Source organism: Microcaecilia unicolor, chromosome 13 (genome assembly GCF_901765095.1).
Source record: "Microcaecilia unicolor chromosome 13, aMicUni1.1, whole genome shotgun sequence".
Classification (NCBI taxonomy): domain Eukaryota; kingdom Metazoa; phylum Chordata; class Amphibia; order Gymnophiona; family Siphonopidae; genus Microcaecilia; species Microcaecilia unicolor.
In genome coordinates, this window is record NC_044043.1 from 40,605,662 (window position 1) to 40,630,918 (window position 25,257).

The following is a 25,257-nucleotide window of genomic DNA, read 5'->3' on the forward strand; positions in this document are numbered from 1 at the left end:
GTTGCACGTGTAAGTTATAAAATACTATCACTTGTGTGTGCAGCTGCCAACTTTAGGCATGACCATTTTCAACAGCCTTTGTTATGGCGTAAGTACTTGTGCCTAGCAGGGGCGTAGCCAGACTTCGGCGGGAGGAGGGTCCAGAGCTCGAGGTGAGGGGGCACATTTTAGCCCCCCCTGGCACAGCCGACCCCCCACCACCATTTTTTTACCCCCCCCCCGCCGCCGCCACCAACTTTGACCCCCCCCTGCTGACAACTCTCTCGACCCCCCCCTCCTGCTGTTGCTGTCGGCTACCTTTGCTGGTGGGGGACCCCAAACCCTGCCAGCCGAGGTCCTCTTCTTCCGGCGCAAGGCTTCGTTCTGTTTCTGTGAGTCTGACGTCCTGCATGTTGTACCTGCAGGCAGTCAGACTCACAGAAACAGAATGAAGCCTTGTGCCGGAAGAAGAGGACCTCTGTTGGCGGGGTTGGTGTCCCCCGCCAGTAAAGGTAGCCGAAGACGGTGGCGGGGGAGGGTTGGCGGTGGAATGGGGGGTCGAGAGGGTCATCGGCAGGGGGGTTCAGGGCCCAATCTACGGGGGCCCAGGCCCCCGTGCCCCCACATAGCTATGCCACTGGTGCCTAGTTAGGTGCAAGCATGCCGACTTATGCTTTCTGTAATGACATTTTCACACGCAATTGCTGCAATAGAATCGGTGTGTAGTGCCCATATTTTTTGTACCTAATTTAGGGCGCATTTTCTTGCATCTACCCCTGTTTCTGTGTCTATGTCAAAAGTTTGTTCGAGGTGTCTGAAATGCTTTTTGCATTAAACTTGAACATGCTGCAATATGACGTCCCCGTCCACTTCCAGCCTGTCTATCTGCTGCAGGTTGGGCACACGGTGGTTATAATTGAACATGTGCTGGCCGTTCACCATCACCTTGAAGCACTGAGTTTCACACACAATCCACAGCTGTGAAGAAGAAGGAGAGGAGAAAAGCTTCAGTCCAGGACCAGAAGGCACCGAGTCACTGAGCTAGAAAAGCAGGACACAAACTTCTTTGCCTCTCTCCACTCTCAACAAATGAACTTTTCTCCTCCTTCCACCTTAGCTTAAACACATGCAATATCATAAAAGCCCAGCCATGGCTTTGCATAGTTTGAGTCAGTCTATAAACTTCTGGATACTTTTCTAACCACCTTGCGTGAATTCCTTCAAAAAGGCGGTAAATAAATAAATAAATAAACTAGGACCAATCAGAGGAGCCCTTTTATTAAGGCACACTAACAGATTTAGCATGCACTAACAATTAACACGTGCTAAATGATAAGACACCTTCTTTTTCACGGCCCTTTCCTTCTGGAATCCACTTCCCCTATATATTTGTGCAGAACTTTCTTTTAAAGTGCTGAAATCTGCATTGAAGACCTGGCTTTTTACCCAAGCCTTCATCCCCGCTTAGGTTGCTCCCATGGGTCTGGCCACCGTTGCCCTGCTGCTCCCTTCCCTCCCCCCCTTCTCCATCAGTTCCAACTTTATGAGACCCGTTTGCTAAAGTGCATTTGTTTTTGCAGTTTCCACAGCTTAATGCAGAATTTAACATGTGGTAGCAGCAAATCTAATACAGGAACAATTGGGGCCATGGCCCAGCCTGCCCTTGTACTATTCCTGCATGAATGTGTCTATTACCGCATGGTACCTGGGTGCAGGTAGCGCAGATGCACTTAGCTCCTTCCAGGGGCGTAGCCAGACCTCGGTGGGAGGGGGGGGGGGGGTCCAAAGCCCAAGGTGGGGGAGCACATTTTAGCCCGCCTCCCCAGCCGCCGCACCCCCCCCCCCCCGCTGCCGCTGCAAGTTACCTTTGCTGGCAGGGGTCCCCAACCCCCGCCAGCCTTAGTCTTCTTCAGCGCCAGTCTCTGGCGCGTTCGCTCACTTCACTGATCTGTACTGTGAGTCCTGACGTCCAGCAAGTCCTGCACGTTCCTTTAAGTGGACCCCCGCCAGCAAAGGTACCTTGCAGTGGCGGGGTGGGGTGGGATCAAAAGTGGTGGGAGAGGGTCAGCGGGGGGGGGGGGTCAAAAGTGGAGGGGGCCCGGACTAAATCTGTGGGGGCCCATACCTAGCTACACCCCTGGACCCGTGTTAACTGCAGAAATGAGAGTGCTGTGTACTACCCACAATACGCTTTCCATGCCCATTCACCACCCACACCCCGCCTAGTTAATGCCCCTAACCCCAAATGCCCTGAGGGGCCCTTTTACTAAGCTGCAGTAAAAGGGGGCCTGCACAAGTGTCGGCATGTGTTTTTCATGGCGCTGTGTCCCCCCCCCCCCTCTTTTACTGCAGCGGGGAATGTCTTTTTTCTGTAAAAGAAATGGCTGTTCAGTAGGTGAACCACTTGCCACGTGGCCATTTCATGGGGGAGGGAGGGAGCACTTACCGCCACCCATTGAGGTGGCGGTAAAGGCTCCCACGCTAACCCAGTGGTAACCAGGCAGTGCCACCTGCCAGGTAAGCACCGGCGCTACTAAAATAGAAAATATTTTTGTAGCGCCAGAAATGGCACACGCTGGGGGTGGGAACTGCTGCTGGGCTCCCCACGGTAGTCCGGTGGTAGTTCCGGATTGGTGCAAGCCTGTTGCCACACTTCAACCCTTTAGTTAAAGGGCCTCTAAGGTCCAAATAATATTGTGAATATTTTTTTTGTGTGAATAGTACGTAACCAATTCTTCAACAATCCAAAAATTCTATCTAACATTTCAAATGAACTGAACTTATCTATATAATAATTTGTAACTCTGCTTCCCTGGATGGCTGGCTGGCTGGGTTCAGAATAGCATGCTGACGTCAGCTCGGCTCCAGCGTTCCTTTTCCTCTCTGTTCCGCCCTCGCGTAAAGATGAAATGATGTCAGAGGAGGGCGGGACACTGAGAGGGAAGGCAAGGGAAGGCTGGAGGCGACGCGAGCCCAGCCTGCCGCCGCTGCGACCTCAGGTAAGATGAACGGCTTAAAGGGGAGGGGAGAATCGCTGGACATGGATGGGATAGGAGGCCAGGGCAGGGTAGAAGAGCATCACTGGACATGGATGGGAGGGGAGGGAAGAATCGCTGGACATGGAGGGGAGGGCAGGGGAGAAAGGAGAAATCGTTAGACGAGAGCCTTCCTAGGTCCCGTTTCATTTTTCACGAAACGGGCTTTGTTGCTTGTCTATATATAAAAATCCTCTTCATACCAGAGCCGGTGGTGGGAGGCGGGACTGGTGGTTGGGAGGCGGGGATAGTGCTGGGCAGACTTATACGGTCTGTGCCAGAACCGGTGGTGGGAGGCGGGGCTAGTGGTTGGGAGGCAGGGATAGTGCTGGGCAGACTTATACGGTCTGTGCCCGGAAAAGGACAGGTACAAATCAAGGTAAGGTATACACAAAAAGTAGCACATATGAGTTTATCTTGTTGGGCAGACTGGATGGACCGTGCAGGTCTTTTTCTGCCATCATCTACTATGTAACTATGTAACTATCACTTCTTCACCTAAAATGATATCATGCTTCAAGGGCTAAAACAAAATAAGTCTCCTGTTGAACAGCCTTCATGCCATTATTTTTTCTCAGTGTTTATGTTTCTATGAAGGTTCCTATTAAAAATATATTTTGTGGATGCTAAACATTTGAATTCTAATACTATAAGTAAGCGTTGTGGAGGAGTGGCCTAGTGGTTAGGGTGGTGGACTTTTGTCCTGGGGAACTGAGTTCAATTCCCACTTCAGGCACAGGCAGCTCCTTGTGACTCTGGGCAAGTCACTTAACCCTCCATTGCCCCATGTAAGCTGCATTGAGCCTGCCATGAGTGGGAAAGCGCAGGGTACAAATGTAACAAAAATAAAATAGATACTATTGGAGATTCTACATGGAATGTTGCTACTATTGGAGATTCTGGAATGTTACTATTCCACTAGCAACATTCCATGTAGAAGGCTGCGCAGGCTTCTGTTTCTGTGAGTCTGACGTCCTGCACGTATGTGCAGGACGTCAGACTCACAGAAGCAGAAGCCTGTGCGGCCACATTGGTGATCTGCAAGGGCCGACCTCCACATGGTCCTGGAGAACTGCGTTCGATTCCCACTTCAGGCACAGGCAGCTCCTTGTGACTCTGGGCAAGTCACTTAACCCTCCATTGCCCCATGTAAGCCGCATTGAGCCTGCCATGAGTGGGAAAGCGCAGGGTACAAATGTAACAACAACAACAACAAAAAAAATTAGTGAACTTATGCTATGGTTGGTCATATCTATTTTTAAGCTCTTGTTTTGAAATAGGAGAAAAATGGACAAACCACAGTCACATCTGTCAGGAACGAGGGTTACAACACTGGGCTTACCACGAAATTCTGTCCATGTGAGAAAGGCAATTTAGAACTGGGCAAGTTGCGCTCCTCGGGACCCCAAGTGTAGTTTATGTAACTATTGCGGACAACGGCATTCTCATCGAACCTGGGGTTCAGGTGGAAGGCTGTACCCCCAGTGAAGTTCAGATTGATGTGAAACCTGAAAAGCCAAGGATAGACAGAGACAATGCCATCACAACTCCCGTTGCTCATCTGAAGGAAGCCGGACTGATTACATCGTAACACTTTTCACAAAACCTGCATAAGAATTATCAAAGAATTACATTTTACATAGGCTTTGGAGATCTTGTCGTACGTTCTTCAGATACGTCTCCAATAGCTCAGGGTCAGGAGTTCAACTAATACACCCATCCAATTGCAAATAAGCATTCCCAAAGCCAAACGTTATTGGAAAATTCACAGGCAGTGAAAACAAGCACAATCACTTCCTTTACTGATGAGATATTCCTCAGTGAGGGGTGTGAAAGCTCTCCTTATGCAGCTACTGCTAGCTATGTGAGCATCTGTTGAATTTATGAATAGGGGATAATAAATATAAATAAAACACAACATAGAAAAGAAAATAAGATGAAACCTTTTTTATTGGACTAACAATACATTTTTTGATTAGCTTTCAAAGGCATGGGGGGGGGGGGATAGGGAATGACCTAGTTTTAATGTCATTTGAGTGCTATTTGCGCCTTCCCTTGGCGTGTTCGTTATGCCCCAAAGTGGGGGCCACTGAGCATTGGGGCCCTAGGTAGCTAAACCCTGCAGAACAAGGACCTCTTAAAAACTAATTTACTTTAGAACAGGAAAGAAAGATCAAAGCACGAGACACAATGAGGTAACGGAAGATAATTAGCAAGTGGCAACTTCCAAGCATTCCTTTTGCTTATGGATGGACTGGCCAAGTTCATTTACCACTGATTACGGAAGTCTAACAAACAGGGGGGCAGATGCTCAAAGCTCTGGTGCTAAGCCAAAAACACAAACCCCATAGCCTGACAACAGAGCAGAAGACTAGCTAACCAATACTCAAAGCAAATTCCATTCAAATTTCATTTACATTTATTTTATTTATTTGTTACATTTGTACCCCGCACTTTCCCACTCATAGCAGGTTCAATGCAGCTTACATAATAGTAGAATTACAATGTATAATGCAGCTTATTCCCATTCCCCTAGGTCTAGTAAGTGCCTGCTGGGGAAATCCAACTGAAGATTCTGCATGCCTGCAATCTGCACTGCATATAAAGTTGTCAGGTTCTTCTTCACCCATTGGAACCAATGACGTGCTTCCAATGTCAACTATGTGCTGCGAGTTCCCCCTTGCCTGTTGACATATGCCACTGCTGTGCTACTGTCTGAGAAGACACATTGAAAGCAAGGGGGAGGAACATAGTCACTTAACCCTCCATTGCCCCATGTAAGCCGCATTGAGCCTGCCATGAGTGGGAAAGCGCGGGGTACAAATGTAACAAAAAATAAAAAACATGCCTGGCGCATGCGCAGAAAAGTTTCGTGGTAAGTGCAGCTGCTGTGCACATGCCCAGGCAAAATCGGAGTGGCCTAGTGGTTAGGGTGGTGGACTTTGGTTCTGAGGAACTGAGTTCAATTCCCACTTCAGGCACTAGCAGCTCCTTGTGACTCTGGGCAAGTCACTTAACCCTCCATTGCCCCAGGTACAAATAAGTACCTGTATACAATATGTAAGCCGCATTGAGCCTGCCATGAGTGGGAACGTGCGGGGTACAAATGTAATTTAAAAAAAAGTGCAACCACGCATTGATGCAGTTCTTCGGCCCCTTCAAATATAATCTTTACAAAAATGATTTGCTCTTAAATTTTTGAAAGGCAGAAAAACAGGCATCAATGTGTACTTTCACTTTTGCTCAGACTCACACACGTTTCTCACTATGAGCGCTTACAGACTACCGGGGCTTCCTTCTGCTTCCAAAACAACATAAAATCGCTGGTATAACGTTAGAAATTCAGTAGAAATTCTCTCCTCAAAACCTTCAACGCCACCTCTAAGCTGGCAGTAAGTTTTCGGAGTTAAGGCCTGCATTTTTTTCTGCACTATTGTCTGAGCGTTGTGAGGGAATACCGAGTAACCTCATTAACATGCATTTCAATACATTTAAATACAATTTGAGGCTATCTTTGGTACGCACATTGATACCTGACCTAGAGCCCTCAGAACAATCTGCACACAGCGCTAATCACCTTTAATGCTGGCGTTAGGCTTTAAGCATTAACCCCAGGGTTCGCTCAGGGCCTGCACGAGTAGTAAGATTCAAAGACAGCATGGAGGAGGAAGACGTCACAAGGATGAAATGTTACAATCAAAACAAATGAAATGCCTACACTCTTCAGTGAGTAACAGTGGGGATAGGGATGGACCAGAGGGGCTTTAGAGTATCTAGAATTCTCTGTTTGTTGTTTCCTGAACAAAAGAAAACAAGCTCTTCAGGCCCTCTTTTCTTACCGGCCAATGTGTAGACAATGCCAAGGAATGAAGTAACCTATAGACTCACATACCATTCAGGCTAGAGGTCACTTTGATGTCTGTTACCTTTTCGCTGTAGTAGGGATGCTTCCTGCCACCGTGATGGACCTGGATGGGTAACAACCGCCATACAGTGAGACATGGTAAGGCACAGCCTGTTGGATAAAGTGAAGTTTTCATTAAAGATAGGAAATTTAATCAGGAAGCCCTCGGTTAATAATAGAGACATTGAACAAAAGGGAAACTCCTTTCCTCAGCTGAAACCCAACTAGCAATAAGCAGACAGACCATTTCATGCAGAGAGGTCAGACAGCTGGAGCTGAAAGCTAATTTTAACTATGGCAGCACATGGGGGGGGGGGGGGGGGGGGAATACTATAACGTGGGTGCTTGCATTTATGCACCAATTATGCGCATAAATGTTTAGAATGCTGACTAGATGTGCAAATGTGAGCGCATATGCATGTAAACCACCAAAAATCTGCTTAACCATTAAATTCAACGTGGAGAATAATCACTCATTCTCTGTCCCTAGAGGACTCACAGTCTCAGTTTTTTGTAACTACTACTACTACTAATAGCATTTATATAGCGCTACCAGACGCACGCAGCGCTGAACACTTGACATAGAGAGACAATCCCTGCTCAAAGATCTTACAATCTAGGTAAAACAGAGACAAGACATTACAGGCAAGGGAATTACAGGGTAGAGAGGAACAGGGAGGAGGAGAGCAAATGAGTAGCGGTTAGGAGCCAAAGGCAGTAGTGAAAAGGTGAGCTTTCAGCATAGATTTAAAAACAGGTAAAGAAGGAGCTAGACGTATGGGTTCGGGAAGACGGTTCCAGGCACAAGGTGCCGCAAGACAAAAGGAACGAAGTCTGGAGTTAGCGGTGGAGGAGAAGGGGGACAAGAGAGATTTGTTCAGAGAGCAGAGTTCACGGGGAGGAATGTAGGGAGAGATGAGCGAGGAGAGGTAGTGAGGGGTCATAGAGTGGATGCATTTAAAGGTCAGCAAGAGGAGTTTGAACTGTATACGGAAGCGGACAGGGATCCAATGAAGTGACTTGAGGAGTGGGCTAGTGTGGGCATAATGATTCTGGTGGAAAATAAGTCGAGCTGCAGAATTCTGGACAGATTGGAGAGGAGAAAGATGATTGAGTGGAAGACCAGTGAGAAGCAAATTGCAATAGTCTAGGCGAGAAGTAACAAGGGTGTGAATAAGGGTTTTGGTGGCGTAACTGAGGCAACGAAGGGTTAAGCAACTTGCCCAAGTTCACAAGGAACAACTGTAGGAATTTAACCCATGACCCTCAGATCAAAGCCCACTACACTATTAGGCCACTCCTCCACTCCAAAGAATGTCCTATAACATCTTAAGTGCTTATATGCTGTTCTGTAAATATGCATATATTGTAAGGTGGGTGTACACGGGGCAGAGTCTGGGCAGAGCGTGGACGGACCTCCCACTTACATGTGCAACGTATAGAATGTGATGAGTTACACAAAGTTATATCAAGGCATTTACACAAGCTCTATACCCAGTTATGTTAATATTCTATAAAGGAAAATAGGTGTCTACTTTCCTTTATTGAATATTTTCCACCCAGACACCTTCCAGGTGCCTCTATATAGACACGCGGTTATAAAATTACTCCCAGTTGTTTACTTGACTGATCAATGGAAACAACAGATTAGGGTGTGAATAACAAAACCAGTTGTTGAGGGGAGGCTTTCGGATTGAGGTGGAGAGAATGAGCATGCTGTGCTGTTTGATGAGATGTTGATGTATGTTTAGCAGCAACAGAAAAGAAACAAGGTCCAAGACTGCATTTGCTGTTGCTGGAGCTATTTTAGTGCTATGTATCTCATAAGTACATAAGTAATGCCACACTGGGAAAAGACCAAAGGTCCATCGAGCCCAGCATCCTGTCCACGACAGTGGCCAATCCAGGCCAATGGCACCTGGCAAGCTTCCCAAACGTACAAACATTCTATACATGTTATTCCTGGAATTGTGGATTTTTCCCAAGTCCAATTAGTAGTGGTTTATGGACTTGTTCTTTAGGAAACCGTCTAACCCCTTTTTAAACTCTGCTAAGCTAACCGCCTTCACCACGTTCTCCGGCAACGAATTCCAGAGTTTAATTACATGTTGGGTGAAGAAAAATGTTCTCAGATTTGTTTTAAATTTACTTCACTGTAGTTTCATCGCATGCCCCCTAGTCCTAGTATTTTTGGAAAGCGTGAACAGACGCTTCACATCCACCTGTTCCACTCCACTCATTATTTTATATACCTCTGTCATGTCTCCCCTCAGCCGTCTCTTCTCCAAGCTGAAAAGCCCTAGCCTCCTTAGTCTTTCTTCATAGGGAAGTCGTCCCATCCCCGCTATCATTTTAGTCGCCCTTCGCTGCACCTTTTCCAATTCTACTATATCTTTCTTGAGATGCGGCGACCAGAATTGAACACAATACTCAAGGTGCAATACAACGGCATTATAACATCCTCACACCTGTTTTCCATACCTTTCCTAATAATACCCCACATTCTATTCGCTTTCCTAGCCGCAGCAGCACACTGAGCAGAAGGTTTCAGTGTATTATCGATGACGACACCCAGATCTCTGGTCCATTTGGAATTGTTTGCTATGTTTTGATTTCAGAATCAGTCCATGAGTTGTGATTTGCAATACTCTAGCCTTGTGGTCTCCTGATGCAGGCATTTATTTATTTATTTGTTACATTTGTATCCCACATTTATTTGCAGGCTCAATGTGGCTTACATAGTACCGTAAAGGCAATCGCCAATTCCGGTATAACAAATACAGAGTGATGTTGTAATAGAGTAAAGTTCATGTGTGACAGATACATTGAGGAATCGTAAGGAGGAGGAAGAATTATGTCCAGAATGAGCTTTGGCTTCATTGTGTTGCAGGGTTCAGGCTTTTAAGTTGGATCTTTAGGGTGTGCCTTTTTGAACAGGTTGGTTTTTAGTGATTTCCGGAAGTTTAGGTGGTCATATGTTGTTTTCACGGCGGTTGGTAATGCATTCCATAGTTGTGTGCTTATATAGGAGAAGCTGGATGCATAGGTTGATTTGTATTTCAGACCTTTACAGCTTGGATGGTAGAGATTTAGGTATGTTCGTGTTGATTTTGTCGTGTTTCTGGTTGGTAGGTCTATGAGGTCTGTCATGTATCCCGGGGTTTCGCCGTAGATGATTTTATGAACCAGGGTGCAGATTTTGAAAGCAATACGTTATTTGATTGGGAGCCAGTGCAGTTTTTCTCGTAGGGGTTTGGCGCTTTTGAATCTTGTTTTTCCAAATATAAGCCTGGCTGCTGTGTTTTGAGCAGTTTGGAGTTTCTTTATAATTTGTTCTTTGCATCCCGCATAGATCCCATTGCAGTAGTCTAGGTAGCCTAGTACCATAGATTGTACCAATTTGTGAAATATTTCCCTCGGGAAAAAAGATTTCACATGTTTGAGTTTCCACATTGAGTGGAACACTTTCTTTGTTGTACATTTCATGCCGGAACATGGTCAGTTTGAGTTGTGCTTCTTCAGTTGCAAGGTCAGACTTTGTTAGTGGACTTTTTATCTTTACTCCAGTGTTACCTTCAGGGAGACAAGTGCTGGAAGGACCAGAGGGAAAGAGAGAATAACTGCTTTAGTCGTTCCCCTCCTTCCCACTCAGCATTTTAAAAGCACAGGAAATGGTGTTTGGTGTTTTAGATACACCCAGAAAGTGCAGGAGATATAGTTTCAAAGGGTGCCTTTTATCAATTATTACACCCAGAATTATGCAAATTAAAAATACATTGTAGCTACAATATACAATTTAACATCTCTGAGTCACACATTCTTTCTCTTCCTCCCCCAGCAATGCATGGCCATTAGCTGATCTCAGTAGCATCTTACATATTAAAATGGAAGTGCTCTGCTGCAGGGACAGGAGGGAGAGACTCTGGTAGGTGGTAGGGAGGGAAGGAAAAGCTGCTTTTGATCATCATCTGCTTCCCTACATTTCTGTCCTGGGAAGGGGATCCACCGCATTGCCCTGGTATGGCTGGGATGCTGCTGCCAAGAGATTTAAATGAACACTAAAAAACGCCAAAGTTGCCTCCCTTGAGAAAGCCGGTGGGTGAAACGGGTTCCTGTCGGGAGTATCGGCAGTGTGTTCAACAGTCTGGCAAATTTTGAAAGCTAAATGACCTTTAAACTTGATTTTGATCTTAAGTGATTGATTTTTTTTGTTTGAACACTATGAAATAGGCATCAAAATAGTAAAAACGGTTAAAAGACCACAACATTAAAATTTTAATTGGGAAAGGCACACCAATGCAACAGGTTGGAGGCAGCTTTGGCCAATGATGAGAACGAGCCCGGTGAGTGCTTTAAAAGCTAGTTTCAGCACCCGGGTGTTTTTGAGGTCTTTCCTCCTGCCAGTGGTGTTTCGTTTGCACTTTTCTTCAAAACAGGAAGAAGGGAATTTCTACAGTATATGGTTTGGATTAACGAGTATCAAGGATTCTGTACAAGAGTTTAGTGCATATAGATGGGATGATAGTGTGGCCATGATCGCCTTGTTCCTCCTGAACTTGTAGTGGGAAATCAGGAAAGGGGAAAGGTGGAAGCTAGCTTCTGAAAGATCCAGGAGACTTGGCTGTCAAAAATGTCATTTTATACATAATTTAGGCTTGCTGAGTTACAGTATTGAGAGCTCACCATCTACCCCTTGGCAAAACTCCTTTACCCATTTCCAATTCCGGTATAACAACGCCAAAAACGTGAGTGCGCCTTAGTAAAAGACCTTCATAGTGCATAATGGTGTCAGTGTGCCATGAACTTGGAGAGGACCATCTCACAATTCTTGTTTTTCAGAGATTCAACTAGGTGCTCTGCTTTTGCAGTAATCACTCTTTCCTTCTCGAATTGATCACCTCTGGACTTGAAACTGGAAAACTACTATAGGAAGTTTAAAAATAGTCTATAGACATTACTTTATACTAGCATTTAATTCATGCTCCTGTAGGTCCTAAACAGATCACTAGAGTGGTGTCTTGGGATCCTGGGACAGGCAATTATGTTTGAAGTACTACTGCCTAGGTGCCTATCTCTGAGAAAAGGTGACTAAAATCACCAGAAATAAAAAATGAGGTTTTTAGGGGTCCTTTTACTAAACTATGTAAGCGTCTACACGTGCCTAACATGCACCAAAATAGAATTACCACATGGCTACTGCGTGGCTCTTGCGGTAATTTCATTTTTGCCACGCGGCTGATATGCACGTCCGAAAAATAATTTTTTATTTTCTGCCGTGCGTATCGGACACTTGTCAAGTGGCATTTGGCATGCATAGGTCATTACAGTCTAGTTACCATGTGAGACTTTACCACTAGGTCAGTGACTGGCAGTAAGGTCTCAGACCTAAAATGGACGCACAGCAATTTTCATTTTGCCACACGTCCATTTTCGGCAAAAATTTTAAAAAGGCCTTTTTACAAGTGTACTGAAAAATGATTCTGTGCGCTCCCAAAACCTGAGTCTACACTACCGCAGGCCATTTTCAGCGCACCTTAGTAAAAGGACCCATTAATGAATTCCGTTAGAGCAAACAATTTGTAATACAACAGTCCAAATTACATACGATCAAACATGTAACTTTTTCATACTGCTTATAGACCCATGACATGAAAACAAAATGGCCACTCTCAACATTTTGTATCTGAGACTTTAGTCACTTTTTCCCCAGAGACGGTCACATATTTGTCCACTTCAATTAACTAATTTGATTTTGTTTTGATTTGATGTAGTTTGTTGTCTTATTTTATTCCGTTTTATTGTGTTTTTGATGTTATCTTTTGGTTTATTATAAACTACTCAGAAATTTATTGATGGGCAGCATATCAAAACAAATATGATACTTGAAAAATTATGTTAGCAGCTTTTTCTTTTGAGGATTGGTGATGTTATTAGTTTGAGCTGAGTTGAAGTGTTTAATTATAGAAACTGATTAGTCTTAGAATGGTGGCCATGGTCGAATAACTTCCAGGGCTCCAGTCTGCGAGACTCTCCATGACGTATGGTTTAATGTGCAATGAACTGAGGAATAAAGATCTCTTCAGCACATCCTCTTTCCCCTACTCCCACGAACAACCGTTAAGAGCATCAAGGTACTGATCAACAGTCCTAAACAAGACATCACATGCATCCTTGGGTTATTTTCAGCACTGACAAACCAGACATCAGATTAGTTTCTCTGTCAGCTTTTCATTACTTCAAAGCTTTAAAAAGCAAAATACCAGTCAACCAGAAAGAGTCTTACTGATGTAGCCAATTTTGGGCCTATTGCATGTATTCTTTATTAACCAAATTAATGGAAGATATTATTGCTGGTCAATTGATGGTATCTGGAATTTCACAATATTTTTCCAAGTGCTCTATCAGGCTTTAGAAAATATTCAAGAACAGAAACTATGTTAACATCACTACATTCTGAAGCCAGGAAAGAAATCTGTTTGGGCCAAAGGGTCTTAATAATGCAGTTTGATATGTTGGCAACGTTCAACTTTGTCAATCATGAGATATTATTGAAATTACTAGCACATTATGGGGTGGGAGGTCCAATCTGGAAGTGGTTTAATGTTTTTTTGAAGGACTAATCATATCATGTAAGGAAGTGGAATAATTTATTTATTTATGATTTTTTTAATACCCTACATTATCCCGTACATACTCGAGTTCAATGTGGCTAACAGTAAATAAACAACAGACAAAGTTTATAAAACCATAAACAAAATATCAGATATAGACCAATGATGGCCAGTTGCAATCTAAGATATGCCATCAATGGATAGAAACCTCTCAAAGAGGAGAGTTTTCAGACTTTTACGAAATAGCAAGAAATCAGGCAGACCCTTGATTGCCATTGGCAGTGAATTCCACCACTTAGCACCCTGGTATCTAAAGTCAGCAGAAGGAACTGACTTATAATGCATTCTCTTATAATCTGGAAGATGAAGTCTAAAGTAGTCCCTAGAACCAGAGGTTATATTGCGTAGGGGAATAGTTATTAAAGGCTGCATATAATCTGGAGTCATTCCATATAATATTCGAAAGACAAAAACGCATAATTTAAAAAATAATCCTGGCTTTAATGGGCAATCAGTGCAGCTTGCATAATAATGGAGTGACTCTATCAAAATGTGATACCTTAAGGACAAGCCTAGCTGCAGTATTTTGGGCCATTTGTAGTCTTTTTAGGACACCCTCCTCACATCCAGCATAGATGGAATCGCAGCAATCGAACTGAGTTAAAACCAAAGATTGAACTATTATTCAATCTAATTGAAGGAGGATTTGAAATTCTTTCTTTATGGGCAGTTCCCTTTAAGTTAAAATTAAACAATGATAAAACCAAATTGGTGTTAGGAAATAGGGTATGATACATACCTGTAGCAGGTGTTCTCCGAGGACAGCAGGCTGATTGTTCTCACGACTGGGTGACGTCCGCGGCAGCCCCCACCAACCGGAAAGAAGCTTCGCGGGACGGTCGGCACGCAGGGCACGCCCACCGCGCATGCGCGGCCGTCTTCCCGCCCGTGCGCGACCGCTCCCGCCAGTTGAATGACTAGCAAAAGATGAAACACACAACTCCAAAGGGGAGGAGGGAGGGTAGGTGAGAACAATCAGCCTGCTGTCCTCGAAGAACACCTGCTACAGGTATGTATCATACCCTTTCTCCGAGGACAAGCAGGCTGCTTGTTCTCACGACTGGGGTATCCCTAGCTCTCAGGCTCACTCAAAACAAGAACCCAGGTCAATGGAACCTCGCAACGGCGAGGGAAACAACAGAAATTGACCTATGAAGAACAACTAACTGAGAGTGCAGCCTGACCAGAATAAATTCGGGTCCTGGAGGGTGGAGTTGGATTTACACCCCAAACAGATTCTGCAGCACCGACTGCCCGAACCGACTGTCGCGTCGGGTATCCTGCTGGAGGCAGTAATGTGATGTGAATGTGTGGACAGATGACCACGTCGCAGCTTTGCAAATTTCTTCAATAGTGGCTGACTTCAGGTGGGCCACTGACGCTGCCATGGCTCTAACACTATGAGCCGTGACATGACCCTCAAGAGCCAGCCCAGCCTGGGCGTAAGTGAAGGAAATGCAATCTGCTAGCCAATTGGAGATGGTGCGTTTCCCGACAGCGACCCCCAGCCTGTTAGGGTCGAAAGAAACAAACAATTGGGCGGACTGTCTGTGGGGCTGTGTCCGCTCCAAGTAGCAGGCCAATGCTCTCTTGCAGTCCAATGTGTGCAACTGACGTTCAGCAGGGCGGGTATGCGGCCTGGGGAAGAATGTTGGCAAGACAATTGACTGGTTAAGATGGAACTCCGACACCACCTTCGGCAGGAACTTTGGGTGGGTGCGGAGCACTACTCTGTTGTGATGAAATTTGGTATATGGAGCATGAGCTACTAGGGCTTGAAGCTCACTGACCCTACGAGCTGAAGTAACTGCCACCAAGAAAATGACCTTCCAGGTCAAGTACTTCAGATGGCAGGTATTCAGTGGCTCAAAAGGAGGTTTCATCAGCTGGGTGAGGACGACGTTGAGATCCCATGACACAGTAGGAGGCTTGATAGGGGGCTTTGACAAAAGCAAGCCTCTCATGAATCGAACGACTAAAGGCTCTCCAGAGATGGCTTTACCTTCCACACGATAATGGTAAGCACTAATCGCACTAAGGTGATTCCTTACTGAGTTGGTCTTGAGGCCAGACTCTGATAAGTGCAGAAGGTATTCAAGCAGGTTCTGTGCAGGGCAAGAACGAGGTTCTAGGGCCTTGCTCTCACACCACACGACAAACCTCCTCCACTTGAAAAAGTAACTCTTTTTAGTGGAATCCTTCCTAGAGGCAAGTAAGACCCGGGAGACACCCTCAGACAGACCCAACGCAGTGAAGTCTACGCCCTCAACATCCAGGCCGTGAGAGCCAGAGACTGAAGGTTGGGGTGCAGTAACGCTCCGTTGTTCTGCGAAATGAGAGTCGGAAAACACTCCAATCTCCACGGTTCTTCTGAGGACAACTCCAGAAGAAGAGGGAACCAGATCTGACGGGGCCAAAAGGGCGCTATCAGAATCATGGTGCCGCGGTCTTGCTTGAGCTTCAGTAAGGTCTTCCCCACCAAAGGTATGGGAGGATAAGCATACATGAGGCCGGTCCCCCAATGGAGGAGAAAGGCATCCGACGCTAGCCTGCCGTGTGCCTGAAGTCTGGAACAGAACAGAGGCAGCTTGTGGTTGGTCTGAGAGGCGAAAAGGTCCACCGAGGGGGTGCCCCACGCTCGGAAGATCTTGCGTACCACTCTGGCATGGAGCGACCACTCGTGGGGTTGCATGACTCTGCTCAGTCTGTCGGCCAGACTGTTGTTTACGCCTGCCAGGTACGTGGCTTGGAGGAGCATGCCGAACCGACACGCCCAACGCCACATCGCGACGGCCTCCTGGCACAGGGGGCGAGATCCGGTGCCCCCCTGCTTGTTGACGTAATACATTGCAACCTGATTGTCTGTCCGAATTTGGATAATTTGGCAGGACAGCCGATCTCTGAAAGCCTTCAGTGCGTTCCAGATCGCTCGGAGCTCCAGGAGGTTGATCTGCAGATCCTTTTCCTGGAGGGACCACAGACCCTGGGTGTGAAGCCCATCGACATGGGCTCCCCACCCCAGGCGAGATGCATCCGTCGTCAGCACTTTCACGGGCTGCGGAATTTGGAATGGACGTCCCAGGGTCAAATTGGTCCGGATGGTCCACCAGAGCAGTGAAGTGCGGCAACTGGTGGAGAGGCGGATGACATCTTCTAGATTCCCGGTGGCTTGGAACCACTGGGAAGCTAGGGTCCATTGAGCAGATCTCATGTGAAGACGAGCCATGGGAGTCACATGAACTGTGGAGGCCATATGACCCAGAAGTCTCAACATCTGCCGAGCTGTGATCTGCTGAGACGCTCTGGTCTGCGAAGCCAGGGCCAAGAGGTTGGTGGCCCTCGCTTCGGGAAGGTAGGCCTGAGCCGTCTGGGAATTCAGCAGCGCTCCTATGAATTCCAGAGACTGAGTTGGCTGGAGATGGGACTTTGGGTAATTTATCACAAACCCCAGCAGCTCCAGAAGTTGAATAGTGCACTGCATGGACCGGAGGGCTCCTGCCTCCGAGGTGTTCTTGACCAGCCAATCGTCGAGATATGGGAACACGTGGACTCCCAGCTTGCGTAGGTAGGCCGCTACCACCACGAGGCACTTGGTAAACACTCGTGGGGCAGAGGCGAGCCCAAAGGGCAGCACACAATACTGAAAGTGCCGTGCGCCCAGGCGGAATCTGAGATACTGTCTGTGACCTGGCAGTATCGGTATGTGAGTATATGCGTCCTTTAAATCCAGGGAACATAGCCAATCGTTTTTCTGAATCATTGGCAGAAGGGTGCCCAAGGAAAGCATCCTGAACTTTTCTTTGACCAGGAATTTGTTCAGGCCTCTCAGGTCTAGGATGGGACGCATCCCCCCTGTTTTCTTTTCCACAAGGAAGTACCTGGAATAGAATCCCTGCCCTTCCTGCCCGGGTGGTACGGGCTCGACCGCATTGGCGCTGAGAAGGGCGGAGAGTTCCTCTGCAAGTACCTGCTTGTGATGGGAGCTGAAAGACTGAGCTCCCGGGGGACAATTTGGAGGCAGGGAGGCCAAATTCAGGGCGTATCCGCACCTCACTATTTGGAGAACCCACTGGTCGGAGGTTATGAGAGGCCACCTTTGGTGAAAGAATTTTAACCTCCCTCCGACCGGCAGATCGTCCGGTACGGACACTTGTAGGGCGGCTATGTTCCCGTGGATCCAGTCAAAAGCCCGTCCCCGGCTTTTGCTGTGGAGGCGCAGGGGGCTGCTTAGGCGCACGCTGTTGACGAGAACGAGCGCGCTGGGGCTGTCCCTGTGCCTGACGAGGCCTTCGGGCCGGCTGGTTGTATCTACGCTTCGCAAAAGAATAGGGTGCAGCCTGCCGGGCCCGGGAAAAACGTCCACCTGTGGAGGTGGATGCTGAAGGCGCCCGGTGGGAGAGCTTGTCGAGAGCGGTTTCCCGCTGATGCTCGACCTTCTCACCGAAAATGTTATCCCCCCGGCAAGGGACGTCAGCCAGTCTCTGCTGGGTGCGGTTGTCCAGGTCAGAGGCACGCAGCCATGAGAGCCTGCGCATCACTATACCTTGGGCCGCAGCACGAGATGCCACGTCACAGGTGTCAAAAATACCCCTGGACAGGAACTTTCTGCACGCCTTCAGCTGCCTGACCACCTCCTGATAAGGCCTGGACTGCTCCGGCGGGAGCTTCTCGACCAGGTCCGCCAGCTGTTGCACATTGGTCCGCATGTGGATGCTCATATAGAGCAGGTATGACTGGATGCGGGTCACGAGCATGGAGGATTGGTAGGCCTTCCTTCCAAACGAGTCCAGAGTGCGAGACTCCCGCCCCGGGGGCGCCGAGGCGGTATCCCTCGAACTCCGTGCCCTCTTGAGAGCAGAATCCACGACCGCTGAGTCATGGGGCAATTGAGGCCGCATGAGCTCTGGGTCAGAGTGGATCCTGTACTGGGACTCTGCTTTCTTGGGAATGGTGGGGTTAGTTAATGGTCGCACCCAGTTCCGGAGCAGCGTCTCCTTCAGGACATTGTGCAGCGGCACCGTGGAGGACTCTCTAGGTGGTGATGGATAGTCGAGGACCTCGAGCATCTCGGCCCTCGGCTCTTCCACAGAGACCACGGGGAAGGGAATGCTGATAGACATATCCCGCACAAAGGAGGCAAAGGAGAGACTCTCAGGAGGTGAGAGCTTCCTCTCCGGTGAAGGCGTGGGGTCCGAGGGAAGGCCCGTAGACTCCTCTGAGGAGAAATATCTAGGGTCCTCCTCTTCCCCCCACGAGTCCTCATCCTCGGTATCGGACATTAGCTCATGTAGCTGAGTCCTGTACCGGGCCCGGCTCGACGTCGAGGCACCGAGGTCTCGGTGTCGTCGAGCGGTGGACTCCCGCGCCGGCGGGGACGGAGCTCCCTCCATCGACGTCGACGGGGACTCCACCTGCGTGGCGGTCGAGACCGGCACCGCAAGCGGCGGCGGTGTCGACAGCCCCGGCGCCGGGCTAGAGCTCGCCGGCGCCACAGTCATCGGCGCCGAGGGCGCAAGCACCCCCGGCGCCGGCACAGCCTGGCGCATCAGCCCTTCCAGGATCCCCGGAAGGATGGCTCTGAGGCACTCGTCCAGGCCCGCTGCCGGGAAAGGCGGTGGGGCCGGTAAGGGTGTCGGTGCCGGAAGCTGCTGGGGGCCAGGAGACGGCACCGAGGTGCCGGAACCCCGACGCGTCGGTACCTCCACAACCGACGGAGACCTCTCCTCACGACGATGACGCTTCGGCGGCGTCTCCTCTCCGACATCGGGATGCACCGAAGGCGACCGGTGACGACGCTTCTTGTCTTTCTTCCGATGCACGTCACCGGCGCCGGAGGGCATGGAGGAGGAGGAGGTCGATCCCCCTCGGTCTCGAGGTACCGGGTCAGACAGGGTTCGGTCCCGCGGCCCACGAGCTGAGGGCGTGACCGGGGCCGACTGCCCACGCGGCCTCTCACCCCCACTCTCACCGGAAGACCGGCGGGCCGACGGGACCTGTTCTCCTGGGGTCGCTGCCATCGGTGCCGATGTCTCGGGCATCGATACCGGTACCGAAGGGCCGGGCGTCGATACCGATGCCTTCGAGGTCGACGTCGAGGGGCCGGCGCAAGTTCCAAAAAGACGGTCCCGCAGAACTTGCCTCGCAACCTGAGTCCGTTTCCGGAGACCGAGACACAAAGAACACGACTTGAGATTGTGCTCCGGCCCGAGGCACTGGAGGCACCAAGCGTGGGTGTCGGTCTGCGAGATCGGCTGGCCACAGCGACCACACTTTTTAAATCCACTCGGGACCTTCGAGGACATCGATGGAAAAATCGCGTCGGCGAAGTCAAAGTCGTCAATGGTGGCTAAAATCACACCACGAAAACAAACGACCGAGCGGCCACTAGGCCGCAACGTGGCGTCCCCGCTGGAAGCGAGGGAAAAAAGGGAGCGCGTGTCCCACACGCGCAGGGTTTCTTTTTTTTTTTTTAAAAGGAAACCGGGCGGTAACTAAAACCGATAAACAAAGTTAGAAAAAAGCACGATCAGCGTATACGCGATCGAACGATCCGGCAGCTGAACAGAGAGAGCGCAAAACACGACTCTCTCCAGGCGCGGAAAAAAAGGAACTGGCGGGAGCGGTCGCGCACGGGCGGGAAGACGGCCGCGCATGCGCGGTGGGCGTGCCCTGCGTGCCGACCGTCCCGCGAAGCTTCTTTCCGGTTGGTGGGGGCTGCCGCGGACGTCACCCAGTCGTGAGAACAAGCAGCCTGCTTGTCCTCGGAGAATCACATAAACCATTTCTGGAAACATCTTTAGTGATAAAGGGAAGCCAATTTCAATTAGAAAAATAACTCAAATTCTTGCGGGTCATCTTTGATGACAATCTAACGTTTGAGCTACAGATTAAACTACTGACAACCAGAGTTTTTTATATTCTAAGGAAGTTGAGAAAAATGAGATCTTGTTTTAATTTCACAGCCTAGTTCAGTCTCTCGTTTTATCGCATTTTGATTATTGTAACTCAATTTATGTAGGTTTAAATGAACATCTTTTGCAAAAATTACAGACACTCCAAAATATAGCTGCACATCTGATATTTACCTCTTCAAGATATTAATCTGTTTCCTCTTTACTGATGAAGCTTCAGTGGCTTCCAGTGAAAATACAAATTATTTTTAGCTCTGTTCTATGACTTTTTAAATCCTCTATGGCTTTTCACTGATGTCTGTGGCTTATTTAATTCATAAGTACATAAGTAATGCCATACTGGGTAAAGACCAAGGGTCCATCGAGCCCAGCATCCTGTCCACGACAGCGGCCAATCCAGGCCAAGGGCACCTGGCAAGCTTCCCAAATGTACAAACATTCTATACATGTTATTCCTGGAATTGTGGATTTTTCCCAAGTCCATTTAGTAGCGGTTTATGGACTTGTCCTTTAGGAAACCGTCCAACCCCTTTTTAAACTCTGCTAAGCTAACCGCCTTCACCACTTTCTCCGGCAACAAATTCCAGAGTTTAATTATACGTTGGGTGAAGAAAAATTTTCTCCGATTTGTTTTAAATTTACTACACTGTAGTTTCATCGCATGCCCCCTAGTCCTAGTATTTTTGGAAAGCGTGAACAGACGCTTCACATCCACCTGTTCCACTCCACTCATTATTTTATATACCTCTATCATGTCTCCCCTCAGCTGTCTCTTCTCCAAGCTGAATAGCCCTAGCCTCCTTAATCTTTCTTCATAGGGAAGTTGTCCCATCCCCGCTATCATTTGAGTCGCCCTTCACTGCACCTTTTCCAATTCTACTATATCTTTCTTGAGATGCGGCGACCAGAATTGAACACAATACTCAAGGTGCGGTCGCACCATGGAGCGATACAACGGCATTATACCATCCTCACACCTGTTTTCCATACCTTTTCTAATAATACCCAACATTCTATTCGCTTTCCTAGTCGCAGCAGCACACTGAGCAGAAGGTTTCAGCATATTATCGACGACGACACCCAGATCCCTTTCTTGGTCTGTAACTCCTAACGTGGAACCTTGCATGACGTAGCTATAATTCGGGTTCTTTTTTCCCACATGCATCACCTTGCACTTGCTCACATTAAACGTCATCTGCCATTTAGCTGCCCAGTCTCCCAGTCTCGTAAGGTCCTCTTGTAATTTTTCACAATCCTGTCGCGATTTAACAACTTTGAATAACTTTGTGTCATCAGCAAATTTAATTACCTCGCTAGTTACTCCCATCTTTAAATCATTTATAAATATATTAAAAAGCAGCGGTCCTAGCACAAACCCCTGAGGAACCCCACTAATTCATTTATCTTATAGGAATCTGACTTCAACCAGTAGGTTGCTTTTGTTACTGCAATTTCCAAGCCCAAACGGGATAATCTATAAGACTATATTTAATGGAATGTTCTCCTATCAAGCCCCACATTGGTGGAATTCTTTGCCTTCATTTATACAGCAGATGTCTTGTTATTTGCCTTTTAGAAACATATCTTTTTGAGCTTTTAAAAAAAAAAAAAATGCAGATTTGTACTGGAAATTTTTTGTTGCTATTTCTTTTAACTCGATTCCTGTAAATCCTGGGGCTGCCCAGAATCTTTTAAATTGTTTACCCGCATTGAACTCTTTTTTAGGGAACTTGTGGGATAGAAGTATAAATTGTAATTGCAATTGTAATCCAGTTCTGGGTTTAATTCTTGCACCTGGCTGTTACTCCTCAGGCCAGCAGGGGCCAGAGACACCCAGTATTCACAGACCCTGGGGGTGGAGGAGGAAAGAGAAACTCCCAACCATTTGTAGCAGGATGCCAAAATGTGCCTCCCTTACACTAACAGGTCTCTGCTCCAGAGTTGTGTCATGCAAAAATAATGAGGGGGTGGGCTAATCTGGCAGACCCTGGTAGTAGGTGTTCTTCAAAACTGGAGGGACATACAGTGGGGGAAATAAGTATTTGATCCCTTGCTGATTTTGTAAGTTTGCCCACTGACAAAGACATGAGCAGCCCATAATTGAAGGGTAGGTTATTGGTAACAGTGAGAGATAGCACATCACAAATTAAATCCGGAAAATCACATTGTGGAAAGTATATGAATTTATTTGCATTCTGCAGAGGGAAATAAGTATTTAATCCCTCTGGCAAACAAGACCTAATACTTGGTGGCAAAACCCTTGTTGGCAAGCACAGCGGTCAGACGTCTTCTGTAGTTGATGATGAGGTTTGCACACATGTCAGGAGGAATTTTGGTCCACTCCTCTTTGCAGATCATCTCTAAATCATTAAGAGTTCTGGGCTGTCACTTGGCAACTCGCAGCTTCAGCTCCCTCCATAAGTTTTCAATGGGATTAAGGTCTGGTGACTGGCTAGGCCACTCCATGACCCTAATGTGCTTCTTCCTGAGCCACTCCTTTGTTGCCTTGGCTGTATGTTTTGGGTCATTGTCGTGCTGGAAGACCCAGCCACGACCCATTTTTAAGGCCCTGGCGGAGGGAAGGAGGTTGTCACTCAGAATTGTACGGTACATGGCCCCATCCATTCTCCCATTGATGCGGTGAAGTAGTCCTGTGCCCTTAGCAGAGAAACACCCCCAAAACATAACATTTCCACCTCCATGCTTGACAGTGGGGACGGTGTTCTTTGGGTCATAGGCAGCATTTCTCTTCCTCCAAACACGGCGAGTTGAGTTCATGCCAAAGAGCTCAATTTTTGTCTCATCTGACCACAGCACCTTCTCCCAATCACTCTCGGCATCATCCAGGTGTTCACTGGCAAACTTCAGACGGGCCGTCACATGTGCCTTCCGGAGCAGGGGGACCTTGCGGGCACTGCAGGATTGCAATCCGTTATGTCGTAATGTGTTACCAATGGTTTTCGTGGTGACAGTGGTCCCAGCTGCCTTGAGATCATTGACAAGTTCCCCCCTTGTAGTTGTAGGCTGATTTCTAACCTTCCTCATGATCAAGGATACCCCACGAGGTGAGATTTTGCGTGGAGCCCAGATCTTTGTCGATTGACAGTCATTTTGTACTTCTTCCATTTTCTTACTATGGCACCAACAGTTGTCTCCTTCTCGCCCAGCGTCTTACTGATGGTTTTGTAGCCCATTCCAGCCTTGTGCAGGTGTATGATCTTGTCCCTGACATCCTTAGACAGCTCCTTGCTCTTGGCCATTTTGTAGAGGTTAGAGTCTGACTGATTCACTGAGTCTGTGGACAGGTGTCTTTCATACAGGTGACCATTGCCGACAGCTGTCTGTCATGCAGGTAACGAGTTGATTTGGAGCATCTACCTGGTCTGTAGGGGCCAGATCTCTTACTGGTTGGTGGGGGATCAAATACTTATTTCCTTCTGCAGAATGCAAATAAATTCATATACTTTCCACAATGTGATTTTCCGGATTTAATTTGTGATGTGCTATCTCTCACTGTTACCAATAACCTACCCTTCAATTATGGGCTGCTCATGTCTTTGTCAGTGGGCAAACTTACAAAATCAGCAAGGGATCAAATACTTATTTCCCCCACTGTATATGGTGCCAAATGCTTTCTTTCCTTAAAGGGAATCCACAGATGTAGAGGGAGGAGGAGAGGGCTTCTTGCAGGTCCTCTATCTCAGAGACCAAGGGAGGAGAAGGGAAAGTCCAGGAGTGGGGCCTGTTTCCCTAACAGAGGAGAAGAGCAGCCATCCCGTATTTGATAAACTGCCTTTCTGTGGTGAAGCTACCACAATGTTCCACATCCCAGGAAGTAGAGGAGGAATGGATCCAAGGAGTGAGTGAGGGTCCAGGTAGATAATCTGATGTGAAAGGAGGAAGGATCGAAGTCCTGGGTGCATCCTGCTCCAGAGGAGTCATGAATATCATGGATGTAGAGGAGAACCAAGTCCCATTAGGGAGGAGAAGGGTGGTCAGGGTCTATACTGGCCTGTGGAGTAGCCAGACCTGAAATTTTGTGTGGGCCCAGAGCTAATATGGGTGGGCACTATGAATATAGGTATGAATAGTGTTTCTTGGGATACTACAAATAATGTTTTAGTATGCACTTGATGATGGATTTCCAAGTAGTCTGCCCAGCACCTGCCCTGCATCAACATAAACCGCAGACATACTTAATAGAAAAAACGATATTTGTAAACATAGTTACATTATGCCATATCAAACTTGACCAGACATAAGTCTACCATAATGGCAAACATCTCAACATATGTGACAGGATCCTGCAATATAATTACAGCAATGACATATAACAATGTATTCAAATTCTGGTAGCACCTCAATAATAGCAACAAACTCCCTTCACTGCCATGTACTTTATGAAGTAACACTAACGAGCCGATGATCAGAAGCAAACGCGGCTGCTAGAGGCTATTATCGCCATACTGGTGCCTGCATTTGCTACTGCCCCATGATCAGAGTCCCCGAGCATGTGAAACAATGCACTCGTGGACTCTGACCGCAAGTAGCATGCAAATGCATGCTAAACATATTCCTCCCCAATGATCAGTGGGCAGCATGCCAAACATTGGTGCGCTATCCGTGGCATACCCTATGCCAGCTTGGAGCTGTAATTAGGGTTTGCAGACCATTGAGGAGGAATGGTGAGCCCTGTCTAGTATGCATTTGCATGGTAGCAGGCCCCCCATTCCCCCCAATATAATCCCCCTGCAGGA

General features: G+C 47.5%; 1 protein-coding gene across 2 annotated transcripts in view; it reads right to left on the reverse strand.

The window, feature by feature from the left end:
- Positions 1-548: 548 nt before the first annotated feature.
- The window catches only part of LOC115456735 (galectin-9-like), a 68,098-nt gene continuing 43,389 nt past the window's right edge, over positions 549-25,257 (reverse strand). For both annotated transcript variants that reach the window (XM_030186002.1, XM_030186001.1), the window contains exons 8-10: positions 6,941-7,029; positions 4,357-4,522; positions 549-957 (exon numbers count right to left, since the gene is read on the reverse strand). In XM_030186002.1, the coding sequence (XP_030041862.1) occupies positions 811-957; positions 4,357-4,522; positions 6,941-7,029 (402 nt within the window). In that variant the 3' untranslated portion in view covers positions 549-810. The remainder of the gene's footprint in view (positions 958-4,356; positions 4,523-6,940; positions 7,030-25,257) is intronic.